This window comes from Candoia aspera, chromosome 1 (genome assembly GCF_035149785.1).
Source record: "Candoia aspera isolate rCanAsp1 chromosome 1, rCanAsp1.hap2, whole genome shotgun sequence".
Classification (NCBI taxonomy): domain Eukaryota; kingdom Metazoa; phylum Chordata; class Lepidosauria; order Squamata; family Boidae; genus Candoia; species Candoia aspera.
In genome coordinates this window covers 171,661,954-171,681,452 of record NC_086153.1, presented here as the reverse complement: position 1 = coordinate 171,681,452, position 19,499 = coordinate 171,661,954, and the positions used below count along the sequence as shown (strand labels likewise).

The following is a 19,499-nucleotide window of genomic DNA, read 5'->3' as shown; positions in this document are numbered from 1 at the left end:
ATTAAACTGCTTTGCTCAGGGTCTTCTCTTTCCCCAAGGAAGAAAGGAATCATTCCACACCCACACCAGGCTATTCTGCCCGGTATACAGTTTGTGGTGGTAAATGGAACCCCACCCAAACATGTGAGCTGCATTCACTACCAGCCCTCTAAGGTACCTCACCATACATGTGACCTGCTTGAAGCGCCCTTGTAATAAACATCACAGCAAGCTGACCCTGACTGGTGGCAGGAGGAAGAACCCAGCAGGAACCCATGCCCAAGAAACCACATTGTTTATATTTACAATTTGACTTTTCAGGCCAAGAAATCTTCCTGGCCCCCTCCTGCCCCTGCCCAGACAAAAACTGTAGCCAAGGGCTGCACCAGAATTCCTATTGCTATGTCTGTAGTCATTTTGCTCCCAATTAAGAATGTCAGTCCAGATTATATTAGCAGCCCTGAAACACACATTTCTTTTCTGTGGATTGTTCACATGTACTTTACATGACAGGACATTTTGTTAGGGCAGGTGAGTCAGAAGCTATAAACAAGTCATATTTAGAAAATGTATCCCAGTTCAAATAGGTACTAATGCTTGTACAAGAGAGTTTGTGTTGCTCCTGACAACACTGAGTGTCTTTGCAAAGAAATCTGCTTTGAATGTTTCATGAATCATGCATGTTTTTGAAAAGAGTTCTCTCTTCTTGAATTTGTTGGAACAACATGCATGGGCCATCTCTCTTTGGTTTTGTCACTGATTATAAGGGCATTAGCCTAACTCTGCTGAAAACAGAGCTTTTACTTCTGAGGAGACAGGCATTACATTTATTCTGCTAACATGTATACTGAATGAGCATATGGGTAGACTTGATGATGATCCTTCCCTTCTCTCCTGAAGGGCAACCATGTCAGTTCAGAATCCATGCACATCAGCTAATTCTGTTTAGGAGCCTGAGTGACATAAGCTATATTGGATACACTGTTGAGTACGTACTCTTTTGTCCTTCAGGTTTTAGAGAAATGCAGACCTGAATGACTGAATGAAACTATTTCCTTAATCTGACATTTTCCATCACTCCTAGCTACTTAGACCAGGAAAAGGCCAGAATATAATATTTAGTCTGCAGATCGCTCTGCCAATCATCGGGTGTGGGGGGGTTACGGGTGTGCGCGCGTGTGTGTGCATGTACCCCTTTGTTTCTTGTTCAGCCAAGCCACTCTTCCTTCTTACCCTATTGGAGTCAATTCTTGTCCTTGATGTATAGATGGGTGGAGGAATATTAAATGCCTGAGGGACAAGATATTCTTCAGCATCCATCATATCTTCCAGGTCTCCCTCATCCAGCAGATTCTGGAAAAATTTGCTGTCATTTGGGCTTGGGAGCTTCATGCGATCATCACCCTGCACCATGGCACATTGATAGAAAATAAAAATGATTACTCTGATCACATCAATAATCTCTCTGCTTGGCAACAGAAATCAGTGTTATTAACTATACTATATTTTTTTCCATACTTCTCCTTACTGACTACCCTTGTTCTTTCCACAAAAACAAAAACAATTTTTAACTATTCTTGGACAGAAGCGGCTAAAGCAGTGCTTGGATACAATCCAAAAAATGATAGAATGATCTCAATTCGAATTCAGGGCAAGCCATCTAACATCACAGTGATCCAAATATACGCCCCAACCACAGATGCTGAAGAAGCTGAAGTAGAGCAGTTCTATGAGGATCTGCAGCACCTACTGGACAACACGCCTCAAAGAGATGTTATCTTCATCACGGGAGACTGGAATGCTAAGGTGGGCAGTCAAATGACACCTGGAATTACAGGTAAGCATGGCCTGGGAGAACAAAACGAAGCAGGACATAGGCTGATAGAATTTTGCCAAGACAACTCACTCTGCATAACAAACACTCTCTTCCACCAACCTGAGATGGCTTTATACATGGACTTCACCAGATGGACAACACCGAAATCAGATTGACTACATCCTTTGCAGCCAAAGGTGGCGGACATCTGTACAGTCAGTAAAAACAAGACCTGGAGCTGACTGTAGTTCAGATCACGAACTTCTTATTGCACAATTTAGGATCAGACTAAAGAGATTAGGGAAGACCCACAGATCAGCTAGATGTGAGCTCACTAATATTCCTAAGGAATATGCAGTGGAGGTGAAGAATCGATTTAAGGGACTGGACTTAGTAGATAGGGTCCCGGAAGAACTCTGGACAGAAGTTGGCAGCATTGTTCAGGAGGCGGCAACAAAATACATCCCAAAGAAAGAGAAAACCAAGAAGGCAAAATGGCTGTCTGCTGAGACACTAGAAGTAGCCCAAGAAAGAAGGAAAGCAAAAGGCAACAGTGATAGGGGGAGATATGCCCAATTAAATGCAAAATTCCAGAGGTTAGCCAGAAGAGATAAGGAATTATTTTTAAACAAGCAATGCGTGGAAGTGGAAGAAGACAATAGAATAGGAAGGACAAGAGACCTCTTCCAGAAAATTAGAAACATCGGAGGTAAATTCCAGGCCAAAATGGGTATGATCAGATATGCAGATGATACCACTTTGATGGCTGAAAGCGAAGAGGAACTGAGGAGCCTTATGATCATGGTGAAAGAAGAAAGTGCAAAAGCTGGCTTGCAGCTAAACCTCAAAAAACCCAAGATTATGGCAACCAGCTTGATTGATAACTGGCAAATAGAGGGAGAAAATGTAGAAGCAGTGAAAGACTTTGTATTCCTAGGTGCGAAGATTACTGCAGATGCTGACTGCAGTCAGGAAATCAGAAGACACTTAATCCTGGGGAGAAGAGCAATGACAAATCTCGATAAAATAGTTAAGAGCAGAGACATCACACTGACAACAAAGGTCCGCATAGTTAAAGCAATGGTGTTCCGTGTAGTAACATATGGCTGCGAGAGCTGGACCATAAGGAAGGCTGAGAGAAGGAAGATCGATGCTTTGGAACTGTGGTGTTGGAGGAAAATTCTGAGAGTGCCTTGGACTGCAAGAAGATCAAACCAGTCCATCCTCCAGGAAATAAAGCCAGACTGCTCACTTGAGGGAATGATATTAAAGGCAAAACTGAAATACTTTGGCCACATAATGAGAAGACAGGACACCCTGGAGAAGATGCTGATGCTAGGGAGAGTGGAAAGCAAAAGGAAGAGGGGCCGACCAAGGGCAAGATCGATGGATGATATTCTAGAGGTGATGGATTCATCCCTGGGGGAGCTGGGGGTGTTGACGACCGACAGGAAGCTCTGGCGTGGGCTGGTCCATGAAGTCACGAAGAGTCGGAAGCGACTAAACGAATAAACAACAATTCTTTCCTAGATACTAGCAATATGTCAGTGCCAAATCAAAGCCTTGCTTTGAAACTTTTTAGCAACAATAGTAATATTATGAAGAGGGGTTATCCCAGCACAGGAGATATTGAGATGTTACTGCTGTCATAAAATACTACTGTTGTTAATGTTAATATTACATCTAACTATAGAGAAAGAAAGCTTGTTTTCACTCCACAAAATTCTTATAGCAGCCTCATAATGAGGATTTGCTTTCTATATCAAGAAAACTAATGGTAAGTGGCTTGCAGAAGTCAGATTTCCCTTCCCTTAGATCAAGGGAAAAGTAAACACCTTTGCTCTGTAGTGGCAAACCTGCCTTGCAGATTTGGTCTCTAGCACCTCCAGTTAAAACTCCTGAGTGATAGATGTTGGAGAGAACCTTTGCCTTATGTCTTTGAGGGAAGCCTCCATTCAGTTTACTATTCTGGGCTAGATGGCAAATAATTTGATCGGATTTAGGGCAGCTTCCTCATCCGCTTAGAACTCTTCATCATAGCTTCTAGGTTTAAAGGGATATAATCCTAACAGGTAAAAGTTATCTGGTTTCTCACCTGAATTTTGAATAAAAGAACAATTTTTTTTTGTTTGCAAAGTTGGAAATCTATTATTCCAGCAGTGGGCTTTTGACTGTCTTAACTTTCTTTTCAGTGTTTCCTTGGGGAACCTGAGGATTGTTGAAAGGGTCTATCTGTCACGCTGATATCATCTTGCTCCCAGCCCTCCCTCTTTATCTTTTCAGGTGCTGGAACAGAAATGCTAATTTTGGGGAACGTGCAGTATATGCTGCTCTAGGCCAAAATTGAAGGTGTTCAAGTTACCAACCATTCTTGATACATTTTAACAATTTAGTGTACTAACATTCAGGGTTTTCCTTTAAGCCAATCTGTACTAGCATTGACCAGAATAACCTCTAAAGGAGGAAAGTTTTTTTTTTTTTTTTACTTTTATCCACATTATTACCAGAATATTCAAAAAGCTTTTGCTGAACAGAACTATATATTTATGTTTATATTTATATTTTAATGGCTAGCTTGCTACTGAGGAAAAGGATAAAGTATTTATTGAACTGATGCTGTTCATGCTGATAGGAGAATCTGATATATTTAAAAAATCATTTTAAGTGCATGTGCTAATGATGAGAGGTGTACAAATATTGCACATTCAAAACATCTTGAGATAGAAATAAGTGTTGTCATCTTGCTAGAAGTATTCTGAGGCTGTTCCAGCCATCCTCAAAGTATTTCAAGCTTGAGACAGTCCTGTTTTAAGCTCAAAACTACTAATGCAAGTACAAAGAGGGACTGGGTGAGAATTAAAATATTTCATCTTACTGCAACTTGGGGCTATCTTTGTTGTTCTGCCTAATGACAAAATAAACACAAAAATAGCACAGGAGAAAAATAACCCACCGTAGTTAGCTCTTCAGCTGAGGCAGGGAAGGGAAGGTTCACTGATATAATAATTACTTGTAGCTAACCTTGGTGAGACAAATAAACATGTAACGTTTGCACTGACCAACCTCTTATCTGGACCATCTTCTTCACAAAGCTATGAGCACATTCATATGCCATGATTTGAGCTGACTCCTACAGTTTATAAGGACATTCTGAAAACATTGATGATTAGCAGAACTACTGAGGTAATTTTTTTGCAATGGGCTTTTAAGACAAAGTGGTATATTTTATTCTCTACTGAGTAGAACAGAAGCAATATATGAATCTCCTGCCCCAATTTATCTATTTTCAGTGACTCAGGAACACTTTCAGTTACTCTCATGAGCAACCCAAAACAATTGTGGAGTTTGTTCTGAAGATGCATATGCATTTCAAAAATTCAAGGTTAAAAAAAAAACCCAAAACCAAAACCACCCCAAACCACTGCCAAAGTTCACTGCTGAGAAGATGGTTGTATATAAATAGCCATTATCAGCCAGGAAGGAGGCAGAGAAACAGAAGAAGATGGAGGCAGCATTCAGGCTACTCACCTGAATGACCAAATATCTCTGAGGATCTCGAGCCATTCTAGAAAATTCAGCAGCCAGCTCCTTGAACTTGGGCCGACTATCAGCATCAATCATCCAACCTATGACCATATGCAGAAACAGGGAAAAAGTGCTTTTGTTGGAGGACTTCTTTTTTCCATAAATAGTTAATTAAAATAATAATTATGAGGAGACCGCTGGAAGTTAAGCAGTTTTTTTTTAAATTCCCCATTTTGATCATGTGCTCAAATTTCTATTGAAACTGAAATAAGTGGAAATTAACAATGCATAATTTTGGATTCTATTAGATCCTCCCATGAATTTTATACTTCAGCTCACTCAATTGGCTTCCTGCTTCCATCATTTTAAAAATATTATTCTTTACCACACTCTGCGAGTCTACCATCTTATTTTTCAAAATCTCTTTCTGAACTAGACATATTCAGTAGGACCTGACTTGCAATAAACAACTATATAAGTTACAATTAATGTGTCCTTTTTTTGCATGTATTCTTTCTTTTCTTTTCTTTTTTACTGTTCACTGTGCTTTACATATTATCAGTGTGCCCCTGAACTTTGTGATTGCTTGAATTATCTGTTCTATAAAGCATTTTATTTATTTCTCTCCCTGCTTGTGGCTGAGAGCTATAATGCCCATCTCCCAACTTCTGAATTCAAGTTTGAGTCACTACAAGTGGATGTTCAGTTTCTGCTGCTGTGTAGATTTTGGTTCTCTCTAATATTCCCAACCAGGTGCATCTTTTAGAATCTTCTTTATATTCCAAGGAACAAATATCTTTAAAAATAACAGTTTTTCAAAAGCATAAAGATAGCTGTTAAACATGGCAAAAAGCCACGTTTTTTACTAGATGAGTGGCTTTTTACTGGATCCCCCTCCTGCTGTCCCCATTATATCAATGTATCTGTTAGTGCTGGATATATCAGCACATATACAGCCTAGTTGCTCCCTATGGCTGCTATGGAAGCATTTGCCATGCAAAGAAAGTTTCTTCTTCCTGTTTCTTATGAAGCTTATAAGAAATAGTTACTTTGCCATACTTCTCTTCTGCACACCAAAGGGCACAAAACATTACTAATAGGTAGATTTCTGCTCAGCAACAGGCACTAGCCTATCTTAGAGCAAGCCTAAATGAAGATAGCATCAACTTTCTTAGGAATCTGTCATCGTCCAACAGGAAGTCCACATACAATGGGTCTTATCTGCTCATCTGAAACCTCCCTTCATCTCTGTTTAGATACTAATACTAATACTATCATATTAGAGACAATTTCACAAGATGTCATCAGTGTCAGTCAAGCATTCCAACTGAGTCTATCATATCCAAGTTCTCAGAGTAATATGATTGCTCAATTCAGTATGAAAATTCACAGGAAGAAATATGGATCCACTCCATGTAGGAATACTAGATGCATAGGTCCCAAACCATGATCATGCAATTAACTCCACCAAAAAAGGGATGGACAAATCAAATGAACAAGTCATCACTCCTTCTGTTGCTCATAATACATGGATGTGCCCCTCTTATGTTAAATAAATGAAAAATTATTAAGATAACTTTATTAAGAAAACAGAGGAAAAAAGAATAATGCGACAATGCTGATGGAAAATCCTAATAGTTTATCTTCGGAATCAGTATTTTTGTTATTTATTATCAATAAATATATTTAATTGCACATTTCTAAAGCAGCTTACAATAAAAATCTTAGGTTCAAATAAATATATAATTTCCAGTGCATGGTTTGAAATTCTGCTCTAGTTCTGTCTGACATGAATAATCCATGCTTGATCTAAATCACTTTCAACTGAAGTTCAGGAAGGAGGTGTCAATGATTCTCAATACAAAACATTTCCTTGCCCACTGAAATTATATCAAACCAGTATATTAAATAAAAGTTTTCTATGGACAAACAGTAATTTTTGTGGAGAAATTTTCAATCACGTATAGTTCCACCTGCAGTCTAAAGTCTGGCAGACCACAAAACAATTCATCATTTAAATGACAACTGAGTTGCTGTGTAAAGCTTCCAAAGGAAGAAGGAATCTATCATTGTGGTACCTACATCAGAGTTCTAAAGAAGTGATGCTCTTCTGAAAACATGCATTTAAATTCCTGTTTTTAAGTCTACTGTGAGCAAAGTAAATACAAGAATAAAAGATGAGATATTAATTGCTTCTAAGAGAACCCAAATTAACACTTGATCAAACACCATTTATCACAGTTAATGGGTCCAGTTTACAGTCTCTACAGTGAGCATGATTTTGACTGACTCATGGCCAAAATAGCTGACATTAATTTTGGAATTTTTTACTTCTTCCTCATCCTCTGCACTGTGTTATTTTTTGTCATTTTGGTTGATCTCAGTTACAGTTTTGCTCTGTTTTACTTTCATGTGCTAAAGGTTTGATGATCATCTGGTATGTAACACCAGAAACAGGAATTCTTTTTCTTCTTCTCCTTCTTCTACTTAACCAGTATAAAGTTGATGCTCCCCATCAAATTGCTGTGCCCTGCTGCTACCACTCAAACTCAAACCATTAGTGGGATCATCTTCTTTGTATCTTATGATAATGTTTTCACCTGTACATGTGAGCAACAAGCCACATGGAAGAAATGGCTGTTTGTTAATCTCATTTAAATTAAATCAGAAAGACCACAGAGTATTTCTTAATTCTTTTAAAATTAAAACCAGAGCTCCAGGATTTACATCTTCTAGCATTTGAACAGTTGGGGGGGAATGTGCCGGGTGAGAATCCAGATGCAAACATAATCAGAATAATTTGTCTCCGGATTCTTCTTGATTCTAATGTTCTCATAAAGATGCACTCTAGTTAGCATGAAATATCATCTATAAATGGCTGGTTCTACATAGGAAAACTACTCCCCTAAACTCATTTTGTTTCATTCTATTATCTCTCTCTTTTTAAAACTAATTATCTTGGATTTCTTTCTTTTTCATTTTGTAATTTGGAAAAAAATGTTAATCTCTTTACGGCTTTTCATATATGATTACCAGTGTTCTAGAAAAACATGAAATGTTATCATCTAATAAATCAGTTGTCATAGATATGACTGCCATTTGTGCGCTACAGATTTGACGTCATGGCAATACTGTATGGTATTATCTGCTAACAATAAGAATCCAGCTAATGCAAGGCCCCCTCAGTCAGATTCATCTCCTTGACAAACTTCAAGCTGTTCATGTATGCTATTTGCATATAATTTACGTAACTGCTTCAACGATGCTTCAAAATGGCAGGCATTACTACAGAGGACCTCTGACAGCCAGCTGCCAGGGAACACCCTTTCAGTAAAGCTAGAAGTAAACCAAAGCTACTCACATTTCACCATTACCATGTAAACATCAATGGTGCAGATAGGAGGCTGTGGCAACCGCTCTCCTTTCTCTAACAAGTCAGGAATTTCTCTTGTTGGGATCCCATCATAAGGTTTTCCACCAAAGGTCATAAGTTCCCAAATAGTGACACCTAAAGCAAAAGGGAGCATTGTAGTTTATGCATACCATTGTAGTTTATGCATACCTGAAACACATAACCATTTAACTGAGTGACTATAATGTAGTGGAATTTGTGCCAATTCTTATTAAAAATTTTGTGAACCAGACTTTTCTCATGAGGTCAAGAGATAAAATGGAAAATAGGTCTTCATATATGCATAGCATGGCAACCACCGTCACTCATGTATCCTACTTCTTCCACCCATCCTTAGTACTTTCTCTGGCATTCCTTTCTCTTGAACAACCCTCTCTGACATGAATGATTGGGCTTTCGCCTATTTTAAATCTCCTGAGCACTTCCTGATTGCATTTTAGCATTGCAGAACTGGATGGTGGACTGAGGCCATACATTTTAAAATCTGTTTTTAATCTATCCTAACCTGAAAATGTAAGGCCATTTTCAAAACTAAGATATAAAAAAATACGTGAAACATATCTAAGGCTATCTTAAGATCGCTTGGAAGGATCTTTCCTTCCTAAGTCTGAGAGAAAGCTTTGATGTCAGAGAGGAAAATCCAGTGTTGGATACCACTTTCTGGTTCCTGAAAATCTTCTGAGGCTCTTTCTTTCCAACACTGGAACTTTCATGTTGAGAAAGACCAAAGGAAAGCATGTGAAAAGCTATGGCTGCTCTAGATTCAAGTAATCACAACCTCCCATCCCCATTATCCTTGAAAATGTACAAGTTAGCAATGCCAGCCCCAGCACTAATTCAAAAAGAAGGTTCTCCCATTTGGCTGTGGTGTGGGAGTATTAGGGGGAGGGGCCAGTGTGTGTGTGTGTGGGGGGGGGGGGGAAACAGTTGAGTATGGAAGGAAAAGTGAAGCTCTTCCCTTCCAGTTCATCAGTCTTTTAACCAGGGCTTTGGAATTATCAATGGTCCATCTCAGGACGCTCCATGATGTAGGATAGGATTGCCCTGTCCAAAGTTGGAAAACTCTATACAGTGTCAACCAATTTAAGCCAAAGGCTTAAAAGTTGGATACTTATACAGTATTTTGCCATTGCTAAATTCTGTAAATCTATCAAACATATATTGAGACATGTAGAAGGAGGCTGTACAAGTATTATCAGAGGCAAGGAAAATATAATTTGAAGTGAGTGAATGCTGAGAAAGTTACTAAAAATGCCAAAGGGAGGGAGCGAGGAGTAGCTGCTATTTTTGGTCTCTTCATAAGTAAACAAGCATACAAAGTTGACCTGAAATTATTGCTTCTCTAATTCAGAGCATTAGCTGTTATTAACTATGTTCCCATTTATTCAGAACAAATGAGACTGCATAATTTTTTTGCTATGTTTTAAAGATAATTTAAAATATGACATCAACCAAAGAAGCACATCTTACAAATTGTGACATCTAGTAAGCTGCCATATCTAGCTTCCGGAAGACAGGTAATACAACCACATATACATGAACGTACACACACACTAGGATTTGTACAAATGCACACAATACATTCAGTATTCATCTCTCCCTCTAACAACATTTTGCTTTGATTTACTGAGTACCACTGTGTACCATCTCCAAGATACAGGTACAAAGTGCAAGCCAGGAGAAGAGGTCAAAGGCGGGCTGAGCTGAGACTAGAACCATGGGGAGAAGAAAAGCCTGATCAGGAAAGTGTCTGGGTGGAGTGAGGGTGGAGGAAGCTCCCCATGATGGATTCCTGCTGTGAAAAGGATAGCCTCTTAAGAAGAAAAGGCCTGGGTCTCTTTTTGAAAAGACTCTTTCTGTGAGTAGGAAGTTTGTAAGGTAGAACAGGAGATGCTGAATACTGCAAGAGTCAAGAAGAGGGAAAGGCAGAGGAAGAAGGCTTCTTTCTTACAACCAGAGGAATCACAGAGGTGAGGAGAAGCTGACCTAGGATAGCAAACATCCTGCCTTTCTGAGGTCAGGCAGGAAAAGGATGCTGAAGACCCTACTGAGAAAAAGGAGAGGATGCTAAGCAAGACATTCCACGCTTCTTCTTGCATCTTTCCCATTCTAAACAGAAACAGACACAAGACCGCCCACAATACACTGGGAATTTAGTACGAAGGCACACACACCTGCATACTTGACTACAATGGATTTTTGTTTTTCAGGTTTTCCCATTTGGGATTACCTCCTCAGTAAAAAAAGTTTTGACAGTTTGCATATTGGTAAAACATTGCCAGCTTTTAATGAGAACACATTAGGGAGAGAAAGCAATCATTTCTTTTAATTTATTCCTCTCTGCTCTTGCCAAACTCCTTTCCTTTCTGATGGGTCTTTGATTCTGTATTGCTCCAGGCAATGCCACCTCCTGTTCAGTCATATCACTCAAGGGATGAATATTGCAACATGAGGCAAAGTTACAGGCCACCTGTATCTGGCCTTCGATAGTAAGCTTGGCTCCTTTGAAGGCTCTCCTAATTTCTAAGAAGGAATGGAACTGGGATGAGTTCCAGTGCCTTCCTAAAAGTGTTTCCAAACGTGCATCTCATCATTTGGAAAAACAATTAAACAAGAATCTGTTTGTTTTTGTGCCCTCGAGTCAGTGTTGACTCTAGTGACTGCCTGGACTAGTCCCTGCAGTTTTCTTGGAAAGGTTTTGGAAGTGGTTTGCCATTGCTACTTTATTCCAAGGGCTGAGAGTGACTGGCCCAAGGTCACCCACCTGGCTTTGGGCCCAAGGCGGAACTAGAACTCACAGTCTCCCGGTTGCTAGCCTAATGCCTTAACCACTACACCAAACTGGCTCAAACTGGCCAAACTGGCTCAAATAAGAATTAAAGGCTTTGAAAACGACCTAGCAATTAGCCCTTCACCCATGAGCCTCAAGATTCCTATACTTTCTAATAATGGAAGAACAGTGCCAAAATAACTCAGAAATAAGTTAGGTTTGGAGAGACTACTTCCTCTGTTCTGCTGGAGGTGATTTGCAGTACCTCTCAGAGTCCGTTTTGTTGAGACAGTTGTATGAAGGAAGCACCTAGTCTGCAAATCCTCCCAGGTGCCCGTGTCAGCATCCCACTGGCCTTTTCCCTCCTCAAAATCCTCTGGGCAGGGAATTTTATGAAGTCCGTGGCAGGGAAAAATGTAAAGGTTCACCTTCTCACTGCTGAGATGTCAATCCAGATTGGACCCTTGTATGCTTATGCTAGTATTAAGAAAAAATAAATAAAACTTTGCATTCTACTATTTAACATATTGCACTTTGACAAATGGGTGTGACTATTCTGTCTGGAGTCACTGCTATCCAAGTTCTACTCTCATTTGCTTCTTCCCTTTCTAATTTTGTGAAAAGGTTTTCCTGGGCTTCCTGTCTTCCTGTCCTGGACTGGCAATTCTTTGGATGTCCTGGCATTTCAGGGCAGAACTACACATTGCTGAACCAACCATCTTAGGAATTCGATGCTGAGTCCCTGAGCCTTCCCATTATCAGACTCACAGAAAGAACAGCCAGCAACAAATAAAGAAACTTGCAAAAAGAAGCAGGAGTAGAACTGAAATAAAAAAGATCCTAAATTAAATTAAATTCAGAATCTATTTTTAGAAAAGAAGAAAGTTAAGAACTTCTTTCACTCTCAAAAATAAAATAGAGAAGTAAATGTATTATGAGTATATATTCCTTCTTCACACCCATGCATCCACAAGCTAAACTTAAGAGGTTGATCTTCTTTACACACACTGAAGGTAACAGGGGACCTATTTTTCCATGGTAGAATGTGCTTGAAAATGTGCTTTCTTGATGTAGGGAAGCATGATAGATACAAAGAGCTCTTCCAGATAAAGGCCTTCCTTTTCTTTTTAATCACCCAGTACCATAACCGCTGCATGCAGCTGAGTCACATTTCTATTCCAGTCCCATTTTAGCCATGGATCCAAATCTCAATACAGTCAATCAAGTCCCTTTTTTGAAATGACACAGTATTGCTACTTCGCACTTCATTTCTGCCTCAGCCACATGTTGACTTCTATCAGTGCCCTATCACTGGGGTACTATGTTTGGATCATCCCCTCTCTTCCTGTTCCTTCTTGGCTGCAGTCAAGTATCACTGCTCTGCACAGCCTCACTCTGCTCCATGCTCTCTCCCCTTGCCTCTGCTAAGCATTTTTGGGATGACGGTACTAACTGAGATAGGCCTAGTTAGAGAGCAAATCTCGCCTTCCCCACTTCCTATTAAGACTGATCAATGTCTGCTTACAGACCAGTTTAGTAGTTTCAGGCAATCTTTCCAACATTAAGTCTCAACATTCCCTCTGTGCAATGCCCATCAGAAGCATGTTGGCATGCCAGCACAGCATCACTAAGCATTTCACAGTGACTCCTGTAGGTATGAGCCATGGTGGTACCAGCCCACCTGTTGTCTTGCTTTAAAACACCAATTCCCCTTCACACACAACATACCTGCTCCAATCTTCTCCCATAGCAAGATAGTACCTACTCTGCATATAAACCCCTGGGTGTAGCAGTACATTCATGGGTTTGGTTGGCTCAGCATTTTAAAGATTCTCAGTTTTATTTAAAGTCAATGGCACTAACCAGGTATATAGATAATGAGATGACTTTGGACTAGGGTTATCGGTTCTCTTCAAGTGTACTGACTGGGTGATACTGTAGTTCTTTGAGTTCCATTGTCAGCCAGCATTGAGGTAAAAAGGACTAGCATTGATTAGCTGAAAGGTGCAAGTTCTACATATAATATGATCATATCAATAGTATTTAATGTTGGAATATAGCTGAAAATAATGAAGACAACCTACGTAGATGAATCTCAAGTGAGTTTTAAACTGGGTTTAAAAGAATAGGTAATGAATGAGCTCCGGGGTGTCCAGGTGGAGGGGGAGAGGGTTAAGATGGTAGTCACAATCAAAGCCCTACCCCTTTTTTACTTGCATTATCCCACCTTAACTTCTTTGATCCTCTTCCCCCAGCAGATGCCCATGGATCAGCTGTTGGTATGGAAGACAATCAGACTGTATGTCTTGATTGAATGTTTGATTTGCTCTTGCACTCATCATAACAAATTACATGCATGTGGACACACACACACACAGAACAGTTGATAAAGAGCTACTATCTTAATTAAGAAGAAAAAATCTTACAGCAAATTAGAAAAAAAAAACCCATGTACACTGAAAACCCACATAGGAAATAAACAAAGCAGTCAATATATTAAAATAGGACAGTGGCAGCCATGAATTATTAAGCCATTCAGTGTTCTAACACTAAACAGATTAGCTGTTTCTCATTTAAGAGGCACAAGGAATAAGGCTGCAATTTAATAAAGGCATCCTAATAGTAAGTCCTAATGAACTTACTAGGACTTGCTTCTGAACAAAGGTAAATACAAAGAGGCTACAAATGCAGACTTTCTGTATCACATTAAAAGTTCATGTTGGACAGTTTTCCAGAGTACAATTAACCATTGCCACTGAACATAGCTACTGTATGTTGCAAAATGAAGCAGTAATACAAGGGGCAGAGCATGTTTTTTGTAGACGAGCAATTTAAACCACAATGTTTAGCTTTCTTAGCTAAAGAGAATATGAAATTAACTGCTTTGGAAAACAGTTGGATATAATATTGGATAAAAACAAATTAGATAAAACTATCTAATGAAACTTCAGCTAGTACAGCCAATGTATTACAAAGCCTTTTTGCATCAGTGCGTCAGGAGCAATACAGCTTCCTTCAAATTTAACCCTCTTTAATGAAAGGGGCAGATAAATCACACTAGAACTAACTCAAGTAGTTGTTCAAGTGGCCAACAGCCAGCCAGGTGCCAATAAAATTAGTTTGATATTCTAATTAATACCATTAACCAAATTTCATAGGTATGGGGTTTACAGATGTACCTGACCTTTTTTGCAAAGGGTAAGGCTGCTTGTGAAATTCCCATGTTAGTTTTTTCAGCTGAAAGCTTAATCCTCCAACCCTGTATTTGTTCTATCATGTGATAAATTATCTGATTATGGGAAAACATCTTTCACTGCATCCTCTAAGACAGCGGTTCTCAAAGTGTGGTCTGGGGGTCCCTGGGCCCCCCGAAACCCTTTTATGAGTTCCACGGAGTCAAATAAATATTTGAAAATGTCTCAGTTTTAACTTCTAGTACAGTAAATATCAACAGATATAACCCACATATACCAAAGTTCTTTGGGGCCCTCAATCATTTTTAAGAATGTAAAATGGTCCTGAGACCAAAATGTTTGAGAATCGCTGCTTTAAGACATGCTTAGTGGAAAAAATTGGGATTAGCCAAAGGACTAACTTTTTTTTTTACACTATTATTAAAGAATGGGTCATGAAAGAGTCTTAGCAAATAAATATAATGTTATCATTTACAGAAAATAATTAAATATAGATTTTATTTTACCATAGCTCCAAACGTCGGTCTGATGTGTGAATCTCCTGTAATGTATACACTCAAGAGCCATCCATTTTATTGGCATCTAGAATGAAAAAAGAGGGAAAAATAAAATCAATTAGCAAGCATAATTATATGCCCTCTGGAACATCTTGCCCCCAGAGGTGAGGTTAGCCCCATTGCTCCTGGCCTTCTGGAGGAATTTGAAGACCTGGCTCTGCCACCTGGCTTGGGGCAGGGAAGGGAGTCATCATGTTTGGGGATGGCTAGTGCCCTAGTGCGCTCATCGCATGCAAGGACTGAGTTATTATCTGCCATTTGGACTCTATTTTTATCCATAATTATTGTTTATTGGTAACTGTTTTTAGATAGTGTATTTTTATGTATTGTAAATTTGTTGTATATTTATTGTTTTACTGACTATTATTGTAAACCGCCCAGAGTCCCTCTGGTGGGGGGAGATGGGCAGTGACAAATTTGATAAACAAACAAACAAACAAATAATATTTATCTATTAAATGTTTCCCAAATCCAAGTGAAAAACAAGATTTCCAGTTTCACATTTGAAAAGCATTGCTTGAGTTTTCAAAACTTAAGATTAGATTCATCTAAGAGCATGTGAATTCAATGTACTAGAGCTAGGAACATTTAAAATGTTATTTTGTACACTGCAAAAAAGACCTGTCTCAATTTAAATCCTAGGTTCTACTGGATTTTGAACCCTTGAATTTCCTCATGGCACAAATGACAATATAGAGAATCTACTTAATAGCCATTGTTCTCAAATCCAAATTTGTATGAAACAACAGAACGAGCATACTTAATATATTTGGCCAACAGATACAGCTAAAAACTGAGGTTAAAAAAATGATCAAAACCAGCATTTGTCAGAGTTAGCACTGGAACTACCTGGAGTAGTTATGTGAATCATTTTTATATTCTGCAGTTCTGAGGAATCTCTATTATTTTGGCTACCTTTCCAACAAAATGAGTTTGGACAACATTAATATGGACAAGGGTATCTAAGTTTCAACAGAAAGCACATATTTGTGGTTTATATTAGCAATTTGTATATGTTTATTTTATGTGCACAGAAAACTAACAGAGGTATGTGTTGCAGAAAAATAACCTTCAAACCCTGGCAGATGGCAGGAGATGACAAAACATGAGAACAAGCATGTGCAAAACCCAGTTCTTTCTTATGTTGCAGGTTTTTTTGCCCAACTTTGGATGTGGAAATTACATGAAAAATATCTTTGTTTTCAAGAACTAAGGTCATATATGTATCAGAATGTGTCCTGAAAAGAAGGAGAATGCAAAGTAAATATTACTTAGATACGTGTTCGGTGTGCATTCCGATGCTCATTTCGCAATGTTTAAAACTCCAAATTAGTTTGTGAAAGTTTTCTATATGTAGGAGGTACTGGTAACTTGTATAATAATTTCTGTTTCTAGCTATAGTCAATAACATCTCCACTCCAATTTACTGATTACAGAATATGTTTAGCCATAAATATTTTGCTTTTTGAACAAACAGTACATGAGGAGATCCTGGCATAAACATTTGCCAGATGAGGACCTTTTAAGGGAGAGAGAGAAAAAGAAAGGGAGGAAAAGAAAATAAGAAAATTATGGTATGAAATTGCCAGATTTATAAATCAGAGATCCGAATGAAGAAAGTAAGATGGAACATTCACTCATTCCAAACAAACACCTGGATAAATAAGCCTTCTGGATTTTTTGCATTGTTTCAGTTGATCAGATGTGACCAGCCAGAAAGGAACTGTTTGACTGTGGGTGCCAAATCTTAGAAACCCTGATTTTTAAGACAACCATGGTGAAATACAGAGCAGCAGTCTCCTTCTTAGCTGGAATTACATCCCCAGAGCAGGAACAAATATTGTATCTGTCTAAAAAGTACTGTTTGTGGAACTTAGGTATATGAGCCTTTGAAACAAAACTGTTTTCTTACATCATATTTTTAAGGTAAATTCTAGTTGGTACAGATTATAAATTAAACTCTATAGATTAACAGGCAAAAGAAACTGGATAGACATTAACACCAAGAATTAATTGCATGTTGACTTTGATCTTTGTCTTTGAAATAAATGTACGGAAGCGAATCCTGGTCCATGAAAGCAATAAACAAGCACTGCTTAAATTTGTTAAAAATCTTTTTCTTTACATGATCCCTTTCCCATTTTATGTTGGATGTTATATATAACTCCCGGGTCTAATTTATGGGTTTAAAGAAACCTACCTTTCCACCATCAGCGCTATACTCCTTCTCATCACCTTCCAGTAGCCTAGCCAGGCCAAAGTCTGTGATCTTCACATGATTTGGAGATTTCACCAGGACATTCCGTGCTGCCAAATCTCGGTGAACCAGTCTCCTCTCTTCCAGGTACATCATTCCCTAACAAGCAAAACCATGAAAAGGAATGTATTTGGTATAAATATATTCTGCTAATGGTTAGCTCTGCAGTATTACATCTATCTCACAAACAGCCATTTATTTAATTCATTTCAACCACTTTTCAAGTTTATTTAACATACTTAACTAACGATTTTTAAAAAAAATATGTTCAATTGTATCTGATTCTCGGAGACTACCTAGACAAGTCCCTGCAGTTTTCTTGGCAAGGTTTTTCAGAAGTAGTTTGCCATTGCCTGCTTCCTAGGGCTGAAAGAAAGTGACTGGCCCAAGGTCACCCAGATGACTTTGTGCCTAAGGCGGGACTAGAACTCATGATCTCCTGGTTTCTATCCTGATGCCTTAACCACTACACCAAACTGGTTCTCTAATGAAATAATAAAATATACTAAATATAAAAGTCTTGGTGACAGAAAGCTTTTAAAACTTTCTTAAACACAGCCATGGATTAGATCATCATTATATCTCAGGAGGGAATTTCATAAGACACAGATTGACACTAATAAAGCCCTATTTCTAGTGTCTATCCACTAGATTATGAAAAGTCAGTTGATTATGGTGGTGTACTATTGAACAGGGTCTTGAAACAGTCTTAGAAGATGTGTAAATTCACATGGGTGTGGAAGATCCTTCAAATGAACTGGATGAAAAGCTGTTTAAATTTATTTTTAATAATAAACCATTGCACCTGAAAATAAACTCTTTATACAGAAGAGGTATAGTATGATCTGATTATTCCCCCCACCTGCCCCCACAGATACAAGGAGCTACATTTTCTGTAATTTCTGAGTCATCTTGAAAGGCAGCCCTATGTACAGATTATAATAGTCAATTCCAGATGTAATTAGAACATGCAAAATTGAGATCACATCTATTTGACCTAGATAAGATCAGAGCTGATGAATCAACTAAGACAGACAGAAATAACTTCTGGCAGCAGTGTTTATCCAAATAGGACAAGTCCAGAAGGACTCTGAGTTACAATCTGGGCCTTCAGAAAATGTGTTTCAGGAAAAAAATGAAGTTTTTTTTCCCTCTAGTTATAACAGCCATTTTCCATGTCCAAGCTTCAGCTTTCTTACTCTCAGTATCCCAAAACTGCCTCTTAACACCTATTTGTGAGATCCATAATATTCCTGGAATTGCTGATACTGCAGCCCAAACCTCAGAACAGCTTTCCTTAGTGGTTTCACATAGATATTACATAGTATGTAAAAGAAAATAGAATACTGCAGTACTAAAGGCTACTGGGCAGATTATTTTCCCCCTCCCCCTGCCCACACCAATTTGTTCTGGATAATTCCCAAATGGTTTAGAGCTAACAAGCCTTTCAGGGTACTACAGGATAGAAATCACTCTTCTAATTTTACAGGGAGCAGAGGAAGAGGTAGAGGACCATCACCAGGAACCTGTAATTTGTATCATCAAAATCAGCCACAATGCTAGTAGGTTTGGAAACTTCCTCCATCCAAGAAAAGCAACATTTGCTACCTAGCAATCCATTAGTGTAGTCTAACAACACTGTTTTTATTGATTATAGGAACCTTTTCTTTCTTAATTCAGTGAAGATCCCCTTCTTGTACATCCACATCTATATGGAATTTTGGAATTATGTCTTCAGCATAAAATAGCTCCCCAGTTCTTAATGTTGAATTGGTCTAATCCAAACACTCTTGATAAGCTCACAGTTATTGGATCACAGAATACAAGGGGAGTTGGAAGGCGTCCTTTAGACCAGCGGTCCCCAACCCCCAGGCTGCAGACCGGTACCAGTCCGTGGCCTGTTAGGAACTGGAGATGAGTGGTGGGCGAGTGAGCAAATATATAGCCCGAGTGTATACAGCCGCTCCCCATCGCTCGCATTACCGCCTG

General features: G+C 38.8%; 1 protein-coding gene across 1 annotated transcript in view; it reads right to left on the bottom strand.

Moving 5' to 3' along the window:
- Positions 1-19,499, bottom strand: part of ERBB4 (erb-b2 receptor tyrosine kinase 4) — a 559,265-nt gene that overhangs the window by 25,211 nt on the left and 514,555 nt on the right. The window contains exons 21-25 of the mRNA XM_063303051.1: positions 17,454-17,609; positions 15,203-15,278; positions 8,682-8,828; positions 5,324-5,421; positions 1,213-1,383 (exon numbers count right to left, since the gene is read on the bottom strand). Coding sequence (XP_063159121.1) covers positions 1,213-1,383; positions 5,324-5,421; positions 8,682-8,828; positions 15,203-15,278; positions 17,454-17,609 — 648 coding nt within the window. The remainder of the gene's footprint in view (positions 1-1,212; positions 1,384-5,323; positions 5,422-8,681; positions 8,829-15,202; positions 15,279-17,453; positions 17,610-19,499) is intronic.